Source organism: Theropithecus gelada, chromosome 9 (assembly GCF_003255815.1).
Source record: "Theropithecus gelada isolate Dixy chromosome 9, Tgel_1.0, whole genome shotgun sequence".
Classification (NCBI taxonomy): Eukaryota; Metazoa; Chordata; class Mammalia; order Primates; family Cercopithecidae; genus Theropithecus; species Theropithecus gelada.
The window spans coordinates 65598153-65619010 of record NC_037677.1 but is presented as its reverse complement, the minus strand read 5'-3'; the positions used below and the strand labels follow the sequence as shown (position 1 = coordinate 65619010).

Here is a 20858-nt window from a genome sequence, read left to right as displayed (position 1 = left end):
ATAATTTAAAGACCCCCAAATCAATTTTTTTTTTTTTTTTTTTTTTTTTTTTTTTGAGACAGAGTCTGCTCTGTCACCCAGGCTGGGGTGCAGTGGCCAGATCTCAGCTCACTGCAAGCTCCGCCTCCCGGGTTTAGGCCATTCTCCTGCCTCAGCCTCCCAAGTAGCTGGGACTACAGGCGCCGGCCACCTCGCCCGGCTAGTTTTTTGTATTTTTTAGTAGAGATGGGGTTTCACCGTGTTAGCCAGGATGGTCTCGATCTCCTGACCTCGTGATCCGCCCGTCTCGGCCTCCCAAAGTGCTGGGATTACAGGCTTGAGCCACCGCGCCCGGCCAAGATTTATTTTTTTGAGGGGGCTTGTATATATTAAAAATAGAGGACATTCCAAAGACTACTATAATAGTTCACTGTTGCACTCCAGGAATTCACTCCAAATTTTATATGCCTTGTAGGGTATACTGTAACCAGGGTACACTGTAACCCACAGCATGTAGCCCTATAGAGCGTGAAATCTAATATGAATATGTAACCTAATGACTGCAAATCAGGAAACAAAACAACACACATCAGCACAGGGAGGAGGTTAAAGGAATAAAAGAATCCTGTTCAGACACTGATACGCAGGGTCATTGTAAAACACCCCAAGACACTGGGTAATATCATTCTTCTCCATTTTATCCTCAATCTAGACAACAAAAGAAAATAATTTCCTTTCTTTCCAGTTTTTTATAATCTCTCAACAAGTTCACAGGTCTAATTCTTTCTTTTTTGGAGACAGAGGCTCACTCTGTTGCCCAGGCTGGAGTGCAGTGGCACAATCACAGCTCACTGCAGCCTCAAATGCTTGGGATCAAGCAAGCCTCCCACCTCAGCCTCCCAAGAGTACTGGGACTACAGGCACATGCAACCACACACATTTAATTTTTTTTTTTTTTTTTTAAGATGGGGTCTCACTCTATCGCCCAGGCTGGAGTACAGTGGCACAATCTTGGCTCACTGCAACCTCTACCTCCTGGGTTCAAGCAATTCTCCTGCCTCAGCCTCCTCAGTAGCTGGGATTACAGGTCTGCGCCACCATGCCTGGACAATTTTTGTATTTTTAGTAGAGATGGGGTTTCACTGTATTGGCTAGGCTTACACATATTTAATTTTGATTCTTTGTATACATGAGCAATAAACTGTGTGAGGAAGAATTCATTGCAGAGGCAGGGCACAGTGGCTCATGCCAGTAATCAAAGCACTTTGGGAGGCCAAGGCAGGTGGGTCAAACAGCTTAAGCCCAGAAGTTTGAGACCAGCCTTGGCAATATAGAGAGACCTTGTCTCTACAAAAAATTTAAGACATCCTGTCGCAAATAAATACATACATACATATATAAATACATAAATAAGTCTAATAAAAACTGAATTAAAGATAAATGATGCCGGGCGCGGTGGCTCAAGCCTGTAATCCCAGCACTTTGGGAGGCCGAGGCGGGTGGATCACAAGGTCAGGAGATCGAGACTATCCTGGCTAACATGGTGAAACCCCGTCTCTACTAAAAATACAAAAACCTAGCCGGGCGCGGTAGCGGGCGCCTGTAGTCCCAGCTACTCGGGAGGCTGAGGCGGGAGAATGGCGTGAACCCGGGGGGCGGAGCTTGCAGTGAGCCGAGATCGCGCCACTGCACTCCAGCCTGGGAGACACAGTGAGACTCCGTCTCAAAAAAAAAAAAAAAAAAAAAAAAAAAAAAAAAAAAAAAAAAAAAAAAGATAAATGATAATTCACTCCTGGATATGAAGATAGTTGCAATTTTCCTATTTCAAAGTACAGACTTCCTCAGTATTAAAAATGTCAGCTGGGGCTGGAAGTGGTGACTCATGCCTGTAATCCCAGCACTTTGGGAGGCCGAGGCAGGTGGATCGACTGAGATCAGGAGTTCAAGACCAGCCTGACCAACATAGTGAAGCCCCATCTCTACTAACTATACAAAAAATTAGCTGGGCATGGTGGCAGGTGCCTATAATCCCAGCTATTCGGGAGGCTGAGGCAGGAGAATCGCTTGAACCTAGGAGGCGGAGTTTGCAGCGAGCTGAGATCACGCCATTGCACTCCAGCCTAGGCAACAAGAGCGAGACTCTGTCTCAAAAAAAAATTTTTTTGGCTGGGCAGTAAGGTCCCACGCAGTAATCCTAGCACTTTGGGAGGCCAAGGCAGGAGGATCACTTGAAGTCATGAGTTGAAGACCAGCCTGGGGAACAAGTGAGACCTACTCTCTATTTTTTTTTTTAAATAAAAAATAAGAAACCAGCCTGGTCAAACATAATGAAACCCTGCCTTTACCAAAAATACAAAAATTAGCTGGGCGCAGTGGTGCATGCCTGTAATCCCAGATACATAGGAGGCTGACACAGGAGAATTGCTTGAACCCAGGAGGCAGAAGATACCATGAGCTGAGACCGCGCCACTGCACTCCAGCCTGGGCAATAGAGCAAGACCATCTCAAAAAAAGAAAAAAAAGAAGAGAGAGAGAAAAAAAGAAAAGAAAAAATATTGACAAGAAAATGAGTTACAATTAATATACTACATAAATATCCATTCAGGATTGTAAGAATGACACTTTTAAAATACAGTTGGAAAAATAACTGATTGTTATTCACCCTGTTAAACATCTTTCTATAAAACGATATTATAAAAATCAAGCACAGTGGCCACACGTGGTGACTCATGCCTTTAATCCCAGTACTTAGGGAGGACAAGGCGGGCAGATCACCTGAGGTTGGGAATTCGAGACCAGCCTGGTAAACACAGTGAAATCCCATCTCTAGTAAAAATACAAAAATTAACCGGACATGGTGGCACACGCCTGTAATCCCAGCTAGTCAGGAGGCTGAGGCAGGAGAATAGCTTGAACCCAGGAGGCAGAGGTTGCAGTAAGCTGAGACTGAGCCAGCCTGGGCAACAGAACAAGACTCCATCTCAGAAAGAAAGAAAAAAACTAACACAAATAATGTTTTGGCCGGGAGCAGTGGTGTATGCCTATAATTTCAATACTTTGGGAGGCCAAGACAGGCAGATTATTTGAGGTTAGGGGTTCGAGGCCAGCCAGCATGGCGAAACCCTGTCTCTACTGAAAATACAAAAATTAGCCAGTCATGGTGGCGGGTACCTGTAATCCCAGCTACTCGTGAGGCTGAGGCATGAGAATGGCTTGAACCCTGGAGGAGGAGGTTTCAGTGAGCCAAGATCATGCCACAGTACTCCAGCCTCTGGGCAACAGAGCAAGACTTTGTCTCAAAAAAATAGTAATAACAATAAGCTGGGTGTGGTGGCTTACACCTGTAATCCCAGCACTTTGAGAGGCTGAGATGGACAGATCATGAGGTCACGAGTTCCAGATCAGCCTGGCCAATATGGTGAAACCCCGTACCTACTAAAAAATACAAAAGTTAGCCGGGCATGGTGGTGCACACCTGTAGTCCCAGCCACTCAGGAGGCTGAGGCAGGAGAATTGCTTGAACCCAGGAGGCAGAGGTTGCAGTGAGCAGAGATCACACCACTGCACTCCAGCCTGGGCAACAGACTGAAACTCCATCTCAAAATAATAATAATAATAATAATAATTAATGTTTTGATCCTTGCATATGATTATTGACCACATTTCTATTTACTTCCTTAGAATAATCTCCTAAAACTGGAACCGCAAGGTCAAAGAATAGGTACTTTTTGAGACTTTTACGCATATTGCCAAAATGCCCTCCAAAAGACTAAACAATTCTTATTCTCACCAATGACAAGTTATTAAAGTGTCCATGTTAATTGAATGGCTGGTTTTAAAGGAACAACTAAGGTCTTGTTTTTTTTTTTTTCAGATGAAGTCTCGCTCTTGTCCCCCAGGCTGGAATGCAATGGCTCAATCTCGGCTCACTGCAACCTCCACCTCCCGAATTCAAGCAATTCTCCTGCCTCAGTCTCCCGATTAACTAGGATTACAGGTGCCTGCCACCATGCCCGGCTAATTTCCGTATTTTAAGTATAGACAGGGTTTCACCATGTTGGCCAAGCTGATCTCGAACTCCTGACCTCAAGTGATCCTCCTGCCTCAGCCTCCCAAAGTGCTGGGATTACAGGCATGAGCCACTGAGACCGGCCTAAAGTCTTCGTTTTTTTATTTTTAACAAAGCAAGCGGCCGGGCACAGTGGCTCACACCTGTAATCCCAGCACTTTGGGAGGCCGAGGCGGGCAGATCACCTGAGGTTGGGAGTTCGAGATCAGTCTGACCAACATAGGGAAACCCTGTCTCTACTAAAAATACAAAAATTAGCTGGGCATGCTGGTGCACGCCTGTAAATCCCAGCTACTCGGGAGGCTGAGGCAGGAGAAGCACTGCAACCCAGGAGGTGGAGGTTGTGGTGAGCCAAGATGGTGCCATTGCACTCTAGCCTGGGCCACAAGAGCGAAACTCCGTCTCCAAAAAAACAAGAAGAAGAGAAAAAAAAAAAAAAGCAAGCACTGGATTCTTCTTGCACAAAGATTTCTAGAATGCTTTTTTAAATTAAGTGTTAAAAAGGAGTAATTATTTCAGTTTTACATTTTTAAATCTCATCTCCTATCTCTTATTGCATTTAAAAAATCGGACTGAAGCCAGGCGCAGTGGGTCACGCCTGTAATCCCAGTACTTTGGGAGGCCACGGCAGGTAGATCACCTGAGGTCAGGAGTTAGAGACCAGCCTGACCAACATGAAGAAACCCTGTCTCTACTAAAACTACAAAATTAGCCGGGCATGGTGGCACATGCCTGTAATCCCAGCTAGTAAGGAGACTGAGGCAGGAGAATCACTTGAACCTGGGAGGCAGAGGTTGCAGTGAGCCGAGGTCACGCCATTGCACTCCAGCCTGGGCAACAAGAGCAAAACTCCGTCTCAAAAAATAAATAAATAAATAATAAAAAATCAGACTGAGTTGTTATGTGTGCCTGCGAACAATGTGACTAATTAATCCCAATAAACACGTAACATTTACTTCAATTATTCCAAGATTTGGGCTAGGAAAATATCAGCATCCTAAAATGATAATATATATAACCACTACTGCAAATGAAAGGATTATAATGGATAAGAAAAATATTCTTTGGAAAATTTGCCCCCTTTCCTTTTTTTTTTAATTGCCCCCTTTCAAGTTCCTGAATCTACAGAGAAAAAACAAAGAGCAAATTTGCCCGTTTGAAATGCTTGTTTCCTGGTGCCATAAAGAAACAGTACTTGAACATATATTTAAAGTACTTAGCAAGGTCATTTTTATTTTTCGCAGAAAGGGTACCCTCGCCAGCAGTTTTGCCATGAGAGTACACCGAACAAAGGAGAAACAGGGTCATTTATAACCTGACTTGTCCACCCTACTGTTGTGTCCTGTTTCCATTGGCTGGAATGGGACCTCACATCCTATATTTGTCCCGATTGGCTAGCAATTTAGAACTTTTTAAAAGAGGCAAAGGAGAACAAAGGAAGGAGAAATTAACGTGTGGAATCCTGTGAAAGGTCAAAAAACACCTTTAAATAAGGAAGAGGAACAGGCTGTGACTAATGCTTGCAAAACACCTTCAAATAAGGAAGAGGAACAGGCTATGACCTAATGCTTGCTTGGAGCAGAATAAGCATGCCAGGGCAAATATTTACACTAAATTGTGGGAGCTAAGAAAATAAAGTACTTTGATTTTTTTTTATCATGGCTAGCAGATATTTAAGAATGTTAGCACAAGTCTTTGAATAAATTTTGCTTTTTAAAAGAAGTTAGTATTTATTCCTAATTAAATGGGGAAAAAGTCTTTAAAGAGGAACCTCTACTTTACTTTTTGCATCCCCAAACTTAAATTCCCTTTTTTGCCCACTTTCCACAATATTTTCATTCATTTTTATCTTTAGCATCTATTAACTCACCAAAATGCTTGTAATGGCGATTGTGAGCTTGTAATAAAACCTTTACTCGATCCAATGGAGCAACTGTTGTTTTGGCACAGCATCCAGCAATACCTAAAAATTTTTCAAAAGGTCAGGAAGAAATTGCGTACCATTTCTTTCCAGATAGAAATCATTAGTTGTTCAGCCAGCAAACCCTCTAATCTCTAATTTAGTCTCCATGAGTAAATCTGCCTACAGCATGGACATGCAGATGCCTGGTCCCCATTCCCTGTAACTTAATAAGTGAGCATGATTACACTACTTTAGTAAGTTTTATTGTGTAAATCAGCATCTAATACCTGAGGAACACTGGGAATCTTGCTAAAATGTGATTATGGAGACAGACACTTGAAGGTATTTATCCAACTGCCAGGTCCTGTTTGAAGTAACCTCCTCTTCTTCTGGAAGATTTTTATGGAGACAGACACTTGAAGGTATTTATCCGATTGCCAGGTTCTGTTTGAAGCAACCTCCTCTTCTTCTGGATCATTTTTTCATTGAAACAACCAACTTTTACCCATAAAATTAGTCATTCATTTATACATTCAGCAAATATGTATTTTGACCCTACCATGTGCCACTGGGAAAAAGTATAGATGAAAGTAGAATAAAGTGCATACATGGGCTTTAGCATAGGTCAGAGTCCAGGCCAGCCCCTCAAGCTTGGCATGCTTCTAAATCAACTATATAGACTTCTCTACAATATTGTACATCTAGTAAAGACTTGATAAAATGGGTGGCTCCTCTTATAAAAAGGTGGAAAATAAGCCAGGCACAGTAGCTCACACCTGTAATTCCAGCACTTTGGGAGGTTGAGGTGGAAAAATTACTTGAGACTAGGAGTTTGAGACCAGCCTGGGAAACACAGTGAGACCTCATCTCTATAAAAAAAATGTTAAAAATCGGCCGGGCGCAGTGGTTCATGCCTGTAATCCCAGCACTTTGGCAGGTTGGGGCGGGCAGATCTCCTGGGGTCAGGAGCTCGATACCAGCCTGGCCAACATGGTAAAATCCCGTCTCTATTAAATATACAAAAAAAATTAGTGAGGCAGGGTGGCAGGCACCTGTAGTCTCAGCTATTTGGGAGGTTAAGGCAGGAGAATCCCTTGAACCCAGGAGGCCGAGGTTGCAGTGCGCCGAGATCACGCCATTGCACTCCAGTCTGGGCAACAAAGTGAGACTGTCTCGAAGAAGAAAAAAAAAAATTAGCGAGACATGGTGGTATGCCTCAATACTCAGAGGCTAAGGCTGGAGGATCACTTGAGCCCACAGTTGGAAGTCGCAGAGAGCTATAATTGCGCGGCTTCGCTCCAGCCTGGGTAACAGAGCAAGACCCGGTCTTTAAAAAACAAGTCCAGGCACGGTGGCTCATGCCTGTAATCCAGCAATTTGGGAGGCCAAGGCAGGTGGATCACTTGAGGTCAGGAATTCGAAACCAGCCTGGCCGACATGGTGAAACCCCATCTCTACTAAAAATACAAAAATTAGCCAGGCATGGTGGCGGCTGCCTGTAATCCCAACTACTCAGGAGGCTGAGGCAGGAGAATCTCTTGAACCCGGGAGGCGGAGGTTGCAGTGAGCTGAGATCACGCCATTGCACTCCAGCCTGGGTTACAGAGACTATATCTTAAAAAAAGGAAAAAAAAAAAAAAAAAAAACACACACACACATACACAAATAAAATTTTAACTTTAAAAATCCACATTCTGAGATATCCAAAAATAAATTGTGGCTGGGAGCGGTGGCTCACGCCTGTAATTGCAGCAGTTTGGAAGGCTGAGGCGGGCAGATCACGAGGTCTGGAGTTCAAGACCAGCCTGGCCAACATGGTAAAACCCCATCTCTACTAAAAACACAAAAATTAGCCGGGCACGGTGGTGCATGCCCGTAATCCCAGCTACTTGCGAGGCTGAGGCAGGAGAATTGCGTGAACCCAGGAGGCAGAGGTAACAGTGAGCTGAGATCACACCACTGCCAGCCTGAGCGACAGAGTGGGTCTCTGTCTAAAAAAACAAACAAAATAAATAAATAAATAAATAAAATGTATATTTATACTCAAATATTATATCTACTATGTTTCCATATCAAAGCTCTCTTATCCGAACTAACGAAAATAATAGTTGGCCAGGCGCAGTGACTCATACCTGTAATCCCAGCACTTTGGGAGGCCGAGGCGGGCGGATCACCTGAAGTCAGGAGTTCGAGACCAGCCCGACCAACATGGAGAAACCCTGTCTCTACTAAAAATACAAAATTAGCCCGGCGTGGTGGCGCATTCCTGTAATCCCTGCTACTCGGAAGGGTGAGGCAGGATAATCACTTGAACCTGGGAGGCAGAGGTTGTGGTGAGCCGAGATCACGCCATTGCACTCCAGCCTGGGCAACAAGAGCAAAACTCCGTCTCAAAAAACAAAAAAAGGCTGGGTGCAGTGGCTCATGCCTGTAATCCCAGCACTTTGGGAGGCTGAGGCAGGTGGATCACAAGGTCAGAAGTTCAAGACCAGCCTGGCCATAATGGTGAAACCTTGTCTCTACTAAAAATACAAAAATTAGCCAGGTGTGGTGGTGGGCACCTGTAATCCCAGCTACTCAGGAGACTGAGGCAGAAAATTGCTTGAACTCAAGAGGTCTCAGTGAGCTCAGATTGCGCCACTGCACTCCAGCCTGGGTGACAGAGTGAGACTCCGTCTCAAAAAAAAAGAGTAAATCATAATAATGGCTATCCAAAATTATGGATAAACTAAAAATAATATGCATTTGGTTTTAGAATATTGTATATTATCTTCTCAGTTGTGTACGAATTAACTGTATAATGAATTATTTAGGCCAGGTGCAGTGGCTCACGCCTGTACTCCCAGCACTTTGGGAGGCCGAGGCAGGCAGATCACCTGAGGTCAGGAGTTCAAGACCAGCCTAGCCAACATGGTGAAACCCCATCTCTACTAAAAATACAAAAATTAGCTGGGTGTGGTGGCACATGCTTATAATCTCAGATACTTGGAAAGCTGGGGCAGGAGAATCGCTTGAACCCGGGAGGCATAGGTCACAGTGAGCCGAGATCACACCACTGCACTCCAGCCTAGGTGACAAGAATGAAACTCCGTCTCAAAAAAAAAAAAGAGAGAGAGAAATTGTTTAGAATGTATTCAATAAGTAGTTTTATTTAATAGTATCTTTTTTTTTTTTTTTCCAGGCTGGAGTGCAATGGCATGATCTCGGATCACTACCACCTCCGCCTCCCAGGTTCAAGTGATTCTTCTGCCCCAGCCTCCTGAGTAGGTGGGATTACAGGAACCCGCTGCCACGCCCAGCTAATTTTTTTTTTTTTTGTACCTTTAGTAGAGACGAGGTTTCACCATGTTGGCCAGGCTGTTCTTGAACTCCTGACCTCGTGATCTGCCCGCCTCGGCCTCCCAAAGTACTGGGATTACAGGCATGAGCCACCACACCCAGCCTATTTAATAGTGTCTTACCTTGCTTTCACACTACAGTAGTCCCCCCTTATCTGCAATTTCACTTTCTGCAGTTTCAGTTACCACCAGTCATCCATGTTCAAAAAATATTAGATAGACAATCTGTAATAAGCAATTCACCCGGGCACAATGGCTCACGCCTATAATCCCAGCACTTTGGGAGGCCTAGGTGGGAGGATCACTTGAGGTAAGGATTTCAAGACCAGCCTGGCCAACTTGGCAAAACCCTGTCTCTACTAAAAATAGAAAAATTAGGCTGGGCGCAGTGGCCCACACCTGTAATTCCAGCACTTTGGGAGTCCGAGACAGGCGGATCACCTGAGGTCGGAAGTTCGAAACCAGCCTAACCAACATGGAGAAACACCATCTCTACTAAAAATACAAAAATTAGCTGGGCGTGGTGGCGAATGCCTGTAGTCCCAGCTACTCGGGAGGCTGAGGTAGGAGAATCGCTTGAATCCGGGAGGCAGAGGTTGCAGTGATTCAAGATCGCACAATTGCACTCCAGCCTGGGTGACAAGAGCAAAACTCTGTCTCAAAAAAAAAAAAAAAAAAAAAGGTCGGGCGAGGTGGCTCACGCCTGTAATCCCAGCACTTTGGGAGGCTGAGGCGGGCGGATCACGAGGTCAGGAGATCGAGACCATCCTGGCTAATACAGTGAAACCCCCTCTCTACTAAAAACTTCAAAAAATTAGCCGGGCGCGGTGGTGGGCGCCTGTAGTCCCAGCTACTCGGGAGGCTGAGGCAGGAGAATGGCGTGAACCCGGGAGGCAGAGCTTGCAGTGAGCTGAGATCGCGCTACTGCACTCCAGCCTAGGAGACAGAGGGAGACTCAGTCTCAAAAAAAAAAAAAAAAAAAAAAAATTAGCCAGGCAAAGGGCCAGGCATGGTGCCTCACATCTGTAATCCCAGCACTTTGGGAGGTTGAGGCGGGCTGATGGTGAGGTCAGGAGATTGAGACCATCCTGGCTAACAAGGTGAAACCCTGTCTCCACTAAAAATACAAAAAATTAGCCAGCGTGGTAGCACGTGCCTGCAGTCCTTGCTACTCGGGAGGCTGAGCCAGGAGAATCGCTTGAACTTGGGAGGCAGAGGTTGCAGTGAGCCAAGATCACGCCACTGCACTCCAGCCTGGTGACAAAGTGAGACTCCGTCTCCAAACAAAAAAAAAAACAAAAAGGAACACACAGACACACACATACTCACATTTAATATCAAGTGCCAATAAGGCAGTGGGGATACAAAATGGAATAGACACTTTAGAAATACTTTGACAGTTTCTAATTAAAACACAAAAAATTAGCCGGGAGTGGTGACGGGCGCCTGTAGTCCCGGCTACTTGGGAGGCGGAGGCAGGAGAATGGCGTGAACTCGGGAGGCAGAGCTTGCAGTGAGGCGAAGCTTGCAGTGAGGCGAGATAGCACAACTGCACTCCAGCCTGGACAACAGAGCAAGGCTCTGTCTCAAAAAAAAAAAAAAAAGAAAAGAAAAGAAGGAAATATATTACTTACACGTGCAATGTGAATGAATCTTAAATGCATTAAGGTAAGTGATGGAAGTCAAACTCAAAAGGCTACATACTGTATGACTCTATTTATATATCTTTCTGGAAAAGTCAAGACTATAGAGATAGAAAAACAGATCAGTGGTTGACAGGGGTTGCAGATGAGAGGAGAGGAATGTCAAAGAAAAGTGGAAAAAAAGCCCGGCACAGTGGCTCATGCCTGTAATTCTAACACATTGGGACGCCAAGGCAGGTGGATCACTTGAAGTCAGGAATTTGAGTCTGGCCAGAATGGTGAAACCCAGTCTCCACTGAAAATACAAAAATTAGGCCAGGCACGGTGGCTCACACCTGTAATCCCAGCACTTTGGGAGGCCGAGGCGGGCAGATCACGAGGTCAGGAGATCAAGACTATCCTGGCTAACACGGTGAAACCCCATCTTTACTAAAAATACAAAAAATTAGCCGGGTGTGGTGACAAATGCCTATAGTCCCAGCTACTTGGGAGGCTGAGGCAGGAGAATCGCTTGAACCTGGGTGGTGGAGGTTGCAGTGAGCCAAGATTGCACCACTGCACTCCTGCCTGGGCAACAGAGTGAGACTCCTCAAAAAAAAAAAAAAAAAAATTGCCAGAAGTGGTGGCACCCACCTGTAGTCCCAGCTACTCTGGAAGCTGAGACAGGAGATCACTTGAACATGAGAGGTGGAGGTTGCAATGATATCAGGCCACTGCACTCCAGGTTAGGCAACAAAGCGAGAATGTCTCAAAAAAAAAAAAAAAAAAAAGAAAAGTGGAAATATTTTGGAACTACTCTATATCTTGACTGTGGTGGTCATTACACAACATGTTTGTCAAAGTGCATTTTACTTAACCAACAATTATAGCTCTTTTTTTCCCCTTTCATGGAATCTGGCTCTGCTGCCCAGGCTGAGTGCAGCGACGCGATCTGGGCTTACTGCAACCTCCGCCTCCCGCGTTCAAGTAATTCTCCTTCCTCAGTCTCCCAAGTAGCTGGGACTACAACAGGTGGGCACAACCATGCCCGGCTAATTTTTGTATTTTTTGTACAGACTGGGTATCACCATGTTGCCCAGGCTGGTCTCCAACTCCTTAGCTCAAGCTATCCACCCGATTCAGCCTCCCCAAGTGCTGGATATAGAGGCCTGAACCACTGCACCCAGCGATAGATCTTTTGTTCTCTGATTTATACCAAGCAAGTTGGAGGCACATAGCTGGGACTCATTTCCATGTGAATAAATGTCATTTCTTTTTTTTTTTCTTTTAATTGAGAGGGAGTCTCGCTCTGTTGCCCAGGCTGGAGTGCAGTGGAGCAATCTCGGCTCACAGCAACCTCCACCACCCAGGTTGAAGCAATTCTCATGCCTCAGCTTCCCAGGTAGCAGGGACTACAGGCATGCGCCACCACACCTGGCCTTTTTTTTTTTGTATTTTTAGTAGACATGGGGTTTCACCATGTTGGCCAGGCTGGTCTTGAACTCCTGACCTCAGGTGATCTCCCCACCTGAGCCTCCTGAAGTGCTGGGATTACAGGCGTGAGACACCTCACCTGGCCTAAATGTCATTTTATCAGCAGAAGAACAAAATAATTAAATTCTGAGGCCTGGTTTGGTGGCTCACGCCTTTAATCCCAGCACTTTGGGAGGCAGAGGTGAGCAGATTGCTTGAGGCCAGGAGTTCGAGACCAGCCTGGCCAACACGGTAAAACCCTGTTTCTACTAAAAATATAAAAATTAGGGCCAGGCGCGGTGGCTCACACCTGTAATCCCACCACTCTGGGAGACCAAGGCAGGTGGATCACGAAGTCAAAAGATCGAGACAATCCTGGCCAACATGGTAAAACTCCATCTCTACTAAAAATACACAATTAGCTGGGTGTGGTGGCACACACCTATGGTCCTAGATACTCGGGAAGCTGAGGCAGGAGAATCGCTTGAACCCAGGAGGCAGAGGTTGCAGTGAGCTGAGAGGGCACCACTGCACTCCAGCCTGGGTGACAGAGTGAGACACCGTCTCAAAAATAAATAAATAAATAAATGAGCCAGGCATAGTGGTGCACGCCTCTAATCCCAGCTACTTGGAAGGCAGAAGCAGGTAAATCACTTGAACCTGGATGCAGAGGTTACAGTGAGCAGAGATCATGCCGCTGCACTCCAGCCTGGCTGACAGAGTGAGACTCCATCTGGAAAAAGAAAAAGAAAAAAAAAATAGCCGGGCCTGGTGGCATTCCCCGGTAATCCCAGCTACTTGGGAAGGTGAGTGAGGAGAATCACTTGAACCCAGGATGCAGAGGTTACAGTGAGCCGAGATCATGCCACTGCACTCCAGCCTGGGTGAGGGAGTGAGACTCTGTCTCAAAACAACAACAACAACAAAAACTTAATACTGCTGCAGTCTTCAGAAATGATCTTTCTACAAATCCTCATGTGAGTGTTTGCTTTGTTTTGTTTTGTTTTTGAGATGGAGTGTGGCTCTGTTGCCCAGACTGGAGTGCATGGCAGGATCTCAGCTCACTGCAACCTCCACCTCCCCAGTTTAGGTGATTCTCCTGCCTCAGTCTCCTGAGTAGTTGAGTGCCACCACGCCTGACAAATTTTTGTAGTTTTAGTAGAGACAGGGTTTCACCATGTTAGACGGGCTGGTCTCAAACTCCTGACTTCAAGTGATCTGCCCACTTCAGTCTCCCAAAGTGCTGGGATTACAGGTGTGAGCCACTCTGCCCAGCAAATTTTTATCTTTTGTTTGTTTGTTTGTTTGTTTTCTTCTTTTAGGAGAGGGTCTTTCTCTGTAGGTCAGGCTGGAGTATAGTGGTATGATCATGGCTTACTGGAGCCTCAATCTCCTGGGCTCAAGCAGTCTTCCTGCCTCAGCTTCCCTAGTAACTGGGACTACAGTAGTGCACCACTGCACACAACCTCAATGTGGAATTTTTAAATTTATGAATCTTAAATAAGTAATGACAACCCAGAGAAGTAATTAAGGAAGGGTGGAGCTTGAAGGCCCAGGAAATTCCTAAGCGACAATATGAACTTTTTGATCCCAAAGTCACACCAATAATAGGGCTTGTCAAGTACTGTGGCACAGTTCACTAGAATCACTGGAACCAGTTCTGGCTCTAGATAGTTTTGCACAATTTTCCAGTCGTCATTAAAAAGCTGATCTCCAATATTTGTTTTCCTTTAAGCAAACAGCAAAATCCAAGTCTACACTGGGTCACTCATGGTCTTTATAAAAGAAAGGAGTGCCCCGAATGTTTCACTAAAACCCCAGGGTCTCTGTAAGGGATCCTCCTCTTTTCCCTGTTATCCAGCCCTGAAAAATGGGTACCTGATTCAGACCTTCCACCTCCCCAGCCTTTGCCGGAGAGCCAAAGGTTCCACTCCCCATTATCTGACTGTCATTAGTCAAGTGATTACTACAAAGAGGTTACAGCAGGTCAGGGCAGACGTCTAGCAGAGCATTGAAGCAGCCAGAGTCCAGGAATGTCATAAAGGGCGCTTGCATCCCACTTGCCCACAATCCTGACCCCGCCACCCAGAGCGCGGCTGGCTCTTCGTGGCATGGACCCACCTCCGGCCAGAAAGGAGCGCAGCCAGTAGAAGTCTCTGCGGGCTGTGGGCCCTCCGGCCCCTGCCGCCTGCGGCATTGCAGGAGGGGGATCGGCCGCCGCCAGGGCTGCCGCGGCCGCCGCCGCCATCAGGACCAGGGTCGCGTCAGCAGCCGAGGTTGCCAACTTACAAAACACCGGACGGGACCATAGCCCGAACAGGCGGTGACAGGACGCTGACCGCCCCGCCGGCGGGGCAGAGTGACACCCGGCGGCACGGCGCGAGCTGATGGCGTACAGCAGGGGCGGGACCTGAGTCACGCGCCAAGGGGCTCAAGCGGGAGGGGCGGGGCCAGGACGCGGAAGGGGGCGTCACCCAGGCTCGTAAACTTCCCCATAGCGCCTCACCCGGCATAGCCTCTGTCAGTTTACTGCTCAGGCCCCTTCTGTTGGGACGGAAAAAGGGAACGGTAGGCAGTGAGACCGTCCCATTAAAACCCACAACCTGGCCGGGCGCAGTGGCTCACGCCTGTAATCCCAGCACTTTGGAAGGCCCAGGCGGACGGATCACGTGAGGTCAAGAGTTCAAGACTAGCCTGGCGAACATGGTGAAACCCCGTCTCTACTAAAAATACAAAAAATTAGCCTGGCGTTGGGTGGGCGCCCGTAATCCCAGATACTGGGGAGACTGAGGCAGGAGAATTGCTTGAACCCAGGAGGCGGAGGTTGCATGCAGTAAGCCGAGATCACGCCATTGCACTCCAGCCTGGGCGACACAGCGAGACTACGCCTCGGAAAAAAAAAAAAAAAAAGAAGCAGCAGCAGCAGCCAGGCGCGGTGGCTCCTGCCTGTAATCCCAGCACTTCGGGAGGCCGAGGCCGATGGATCACGAGGTCAGGAGATAGAGACCATCCTGGCTAACACGGTGAAACCCTGTCTCTACTAAAAATGCAAAAAATTCGCCGGGCGTGGCGGCGGGCGCCTGTAGTCCCAGCTACTCAGGAGGCTGAGTCAGGAGAATAGCATGAACCTGAGAAGCGGAGCTTGCAAGTGAGCCAAGATCGCGCCACTGCACTCCAGCCTGGACTACAAAGCAAGACTCCGTCTCATGGGAAAAAAAAAAAAAAAAAGTCCACAACTTTTTTTAGAAAGTTCTCTCCCATCTCTTCCCTTGACCTATATTGACCACTGACCAGTAATCCAGTAATCGCCTATCGCGCTTTTTTTTTTTTTTTTTTTTTTTTGAGACAGAGTCTCGTTCTATTGCCCAGGTTGGAGTACAGTGGCGAGATCTCCGCTCACTGCAACCTCCACCCCCTGGGTTCAAGCAATTCTCTCGCCTCAGCCTCCCTAGTAGGTGGGATTACAGGCATGCGATACCACCCCTGGCTAATTTTTGTATGTTTAATAGAGAAGGGGTTTTGACGTATTGGCCAAGGCTGGTCTCAAACTCCTGACCTCATGGGATCCGCCCTCCTCGGCCTCCCAAAGTGCTGGGATTACAGGCGTGAGCCTCTGCGCCCCGCTCTCCGAGCTGTATTCTGACCTCCCTAGGATACAGCCTTTCTAACCTGCGGCTTCTCGCTTTTTCAGGCATGTTTGGACTTGCTTTCATCTCCCACCAAATCAGCTCTGCTTTGTCAGAGCTCCTCACTGAACATCAGTTTCTGCCCTCCCTAAATCCCCACTAAGCTTCCATTCCACCCCTACCACCTCTGCAAAATATTTTTAAAAATATATCACAACCAGGCCTGGCGCGGTGGCTCACACAGTAATCCCAGCACTTTGGGAGGCCAAGGCTGGCAGACCACCAGGAGTTCGAGACCAGCCTGGCCAACATGGTGAAACCCTGTCTCTACTAAAAATACAAAAATTAGCCGGGTGTGGTTGTAGGTGCCTGTGGGTGCCAGTAATCCCAGCTACTCGGGAGCCTGAGGCAGGAGAATCGCTTGAACCTGGGAGGTGGAGGTTGCAGTGAGCTGAGATCCCACCGTTGCACTCCAGCCTGGGCGACAAGAGAAAAACTCTGTCTCAAAAAAAAAAAAATATATATATATATATATATATGTATATAATATCTTGCTAAAGCAGGTGATTCTTTCTTTTTGGCTCTATACATTTCACAAATAGTTCTGCCTTTTCAGGCAATCCTGAATCTGTCTTCCACTTAGTTCTCCAATTTGTTTGAAATGTTTGTTTTTTGGTGCCGTAAATAAATAGCACTTGAATATAAATTTAATTTATTTAGTAAGGCCATTTTTACTTTTTGCAGAAAGGGTACACTCGCCAGCAGTGTACAGGGTCATTTATGACCTGTCATGTCTACCTTACTGCTGTGTCTAGTTTCCATTGACTGGAACAGGACCTCACATTTTGTATTTGTTTCGATTGGCTAGTAACTTAGAACTTTTTCAAAGAGGCATAGGTAGAGAGGAACAAAGGAAGGAGTAAGTAACTTGTGGAATGTTGAGAAAGGTAAAAACACTTTTAAATAAGGAAGAGGAACATGTAGTCCCAGCTACTCGGGAGGCTGAGGCAGGAGAATGGTGAGAACCCAGGAGGCGGAGCTTGCAGTGAGCCGAGATCACGCCACTGCACTCCAGCCTGGGCGACAGAGTGAGACTCTGTCTCAAAATAAAGAAAGAGAAGTTATTATTTATTCCTAATTAGACATTAGACAGGGAAGAAAGTCGTTGAAGAGGAACCTCTATTTTACTTTTTACAGATTCCACTGAGCTCTGCTTCCTACCAACCTCAAGTCTCTGCCCTAAACTCTGAGGAACCTTCCAGGTTCATCTCCCTGGTCCCACTGCGTCCAAGACTCTATTTATTAACCACCATTTACAAGCATTTCTCTCTCACTGTGGACCCCACATCAGTTCCAGCCTGGACAAAACTCATTCCCAATCTTTGTGACCAAAGTTGTACTGAACTTTTATCTTCCCTTTCAGAAATTACCTATTATATTTTTACTAAATACTTACTCCAGCCTTGCCTTTACAGACACTGATCTCTGTCTTTTTCTGTGCATGTGCCTCTGCAAAATGTGCATTTGCAGATGTTCCAGTATTCCAGAGCTTAGTCTATGGGTCTCTTCTCTTCTGTGATTATATTTGCTCTCAGAGATCTCACCCGGCCGGGGGCGGTGGCTCAAGCCTGTAATCCCAGCACTTTGGGAGGCCGAGGCGGGTGGATCACGAGGTCAGGAGATCGAGACCATCCTGGCTAACATGGTGAAACCCCGTCTCTACTAAAAATACAAAAAACTAGCCGGGCGAGGTGGCGGACGCCTGTAGTCCCAGCTACTCGGGAGGCTGAGGCAGGAGAATGGCGTAAACCCGGGAGGCGGAGCTTGCAGTGAGCTGAGATCCGGCCACTGCACTCCAGCCCGGGCGACACAGCGAGACTCCGTCTCAAAAAAAAAAAAAAAAAAAAGAGAGATCTCACCCAAGCTCGTGGCTTTTTTCTTTCCTTTTTTTCGATGAAGTTTCCCTTGTGTTGCCCAGGCTGGAGTTCAATGACACAGTCTTGGCTCACTGCAATCACCACCTCCCAGGTTCAAGCAATTCTCCTGCCTCAGCCTCCCAAGTAGCTGGGATTACAGGCATGCGCCACCACGCCTGGCTAATTTTGTTTGTTTGTTTGTTTGTTTTTTTTTTGAGACGGAGTCTCGCTCTGTCACCCAGGCTGGAGTGCAGTGGCGCGATCTCGGCTCACTGCAAGCTCCGCCTCCCGGGTTCACGCCATTCTCCTGCCTCAGCCTCCCAAGTAGCTGGGACTACAGGCGCCCGCCACCTCGCCCGGCTAGTTTTTTGTATTTTTTAGTAGAGACAGGGTTTCACCGTGTTAGTCAGGATGGTCTCAATCTCCTGACCTCGTGATCCACCTGTCTCGGCCTCCCAAAGTGCTGGGATTACAGGCTTGAGCCACCATGCTCGACCAATTTTGTATTTTTAGTAGAGATGGGGTTTCACTATGTTGGTCAGGCTGGTTTCAAACTCCTGACCTCAGGTGATCCTTAGCCTCCCAAAGTTCTGTGATTACAGTTATGAGTCACTGCCCCCGACCCCACCCGACCCCTCTTTTTTTATTTTTGTTTTTTTAAATTTATTTATTTCTTTTTTTTGAGGCAAGGTCTTTTGCTCAGGCTGAAGTACAGTGGCGAGATCTCAGTTCACTGCAACCTCAAACTCCAGAACTCAAGTGATCCTCTCACTTTAGCCTCTCAAGTAGCTAGGACTAGTGGCGTGCACCACTATGCCTGGCTAATTTGTTTTTAAATTTCTTTTTTTTTTTTTTTTTTTCAGACAGAGTTTCACTCTTGTCAACCAGGCTGGAGTGCAATGGCATGATCTCAACTCACTGCAACCTCTGCCTCCTGAGTTCAAGCGATTCTCCTGCCTCAGCCTCCCAAGTAGCTGGGATTACAGGCGCCCACCACCAGGCCCAGCTAATTTTTGTATTTTTAGTAGAGACGGGGTTTCACCACGTTGGCCAGGCTGGTCTTGAACTTCTGACCTCAGGTGATCTGCCCGCCTTGGCCTCCTAAAATGCTGGGATTACACGTGTGAGCCACTGCACCCAGCCTGTTTTTAATTTTTTTGTAGAGACAAGGTCTCACTCTGTTGCCCAGACTGGTCTTGAACTCCTAGCTTCAAGTAATACCACCTCAGCCTCCCAAAGTGCTAGGATAACAGGTGTGAGCCACTGTGCCCGGTCTCCAACTATGGCTTTTTTTGGGTTTTTTTTGGTTTTTTTGTTTGTTTGTTTTTGTTTTTCTGAGACAGAGTCTTGCTCAGTTGCCCAGGCTGGAATGCAGTGGCGCAATCTCTGCTCACTGCAACCTCTGCCTCCCGGAGTCAAGCAATTCTCCTACCTCAGCCTCAGGAGTAACTGGGATTACAGGCATGTGCCACCATGCCATACTAATTGTATTTTCAGTAGAGGCAGCGTTTCACCATGTTGGCCAGGCTAGTCTTGAACTCCTGACCTCATGATCTGCCTGCCTCGGCCTCCCAAAGTCCTGGGATTACAGGTATGAGCCACAATCATGGTTTTAAATAACATCCATATCATGAGAACTCCCATATCTCTAGTCCTTCTCACTCTATTCCCCAACTCCATTGATTCATATCTCCACAATCTTCATCTGTATATCTAACTGGCATCTATTTACCACATCCAAAACTAATTTTTTTAATTAAAAAAAATTTTTTTTTGAGACAGTGTCTTGCTCTGTCACCCAGGCTGGAGTGCAGTGGCGAGATCAGGGCTCACTGCAGACTCCTCCTCCTGGTGCCCGTGATTCTCCCATGTCAGCCTCCCGAGTAGCTGGGACTACAGGCAGGCGCCATCAAGCCTGGCTAATTTTTGTACTTTTTGTAGAGACAGTGTTTCTTTCTTTTTTTTTTTTTTTTTTTGAGACGGAGTCTCGCTCTGTCGCCCGGGCTGGAGTGCAGTGGCCGGATCTCAGCTCACTGCAAGCTCCGCCCCCCGGGTTTACGCCATTCTCCTGCCTCAGCCTCCCGAGTAGCTGGGACTACAGGCGCCCGCCGCCTCGCCCGGCTAGTTTTTTGTATTTTTTTTAGTAGAGACGGGGTTTCACCGTGTTCGCCAGGATGGTCTCGATCTCCTGACCTCGTGATCCGCCCGTCTCGGCCTCCCAAAGTGCTGGGATTACAGGCTTGAGCCACCGCGCCCGGCCGAGACAATGTTTCATCATGTTACCCAGGCTGGCCTCAAACTCCTGGGCTCAGACTATCTGCCTGGGTAGGCCTCCCAAAGTGTTTGGATTACAGACACAAGCTGCTGTGCCAGACCTCAAAGCAATTCTCCAAAACTTGAACCAAATTTCATCACTCCTCATCCCAAAACCCCCTGATGGCGGCCAGGCCCAGTGGCTTACGCCTGTAATCCCAGTACTTTGGGAGGCCGAGGCAGGCGGATCACCTGAGGTCGGGAATTGGAGACCAGCTTGACCAACATGGAGAAACCCCAACTCTACTAAAAATACAAAATTAGCCAGGCATGGCAGTGCATATCTGTAATCCCAGCTACTCGGGAGGCTGAGGCAGGAGAATTGCTTGAACCCTAGAGGTTGCTGTGAACCGAGATCATGCCATGGCACTCCAACCTGGGCAACAAGACCGAAATTCTGTCTCAAACAAACAAACAAAAATAAACAAACAAAAAAACCCTCTGATGGCTTCCCATTCTACATAGAGGAAGCTGAAATCCTTACAATGGCTTTGTGAATTCCTACTAAATCTCTGACCTCCACAGCTAGGACTCCTCTCAGTCATGCTGGTCTCTTTGTTGTTTTTCAAAAACACCAAACATGCTTCCTTCAGGGCCTATGCATGTGCTATGTCTTCTG

The 20858-nt window shown here is 46.9% G+C and overlaps 1 protein-coding gene across 4 annotated transcripts in view; it reads right to left on the bottom strand.

Moving 5' to 3' along the window:
- The window catches only part of SLC25A16 (solute carrier family 25 member 16), a 46103-nt gene extending 31027 nt beyond the window's left edge, over positions 1-15076 (bottom strand). For 2 of the 4 annotated variants that reach the window (XM_025395960.1, XM_025395961.1), the window contains exons 1-2: positions 14506-15076; positions 5919-6011 (exon numbers count right to left, since the gene is read on the bottom strand). In XM_025395960.1, the coding sequence (XP_025251745.1) occupies positions 5919-6011; positions 14506-14632 (220 nt within the window). In that variant the 5' untranslated portion in view covers positions 14633-15076. Of the gene's footprint in view, positions 1-5918; positions 6012-6238; positions 6421-14505 lie in introns of all 4 variants that reach the window. The other 2 variants (XM_025395962.1, XM_025395963.1) reach the window with 2 other exon arrangements.
- Between the last annotated feature and the right edge of the window lie 5782 nt (positions 15077-20858).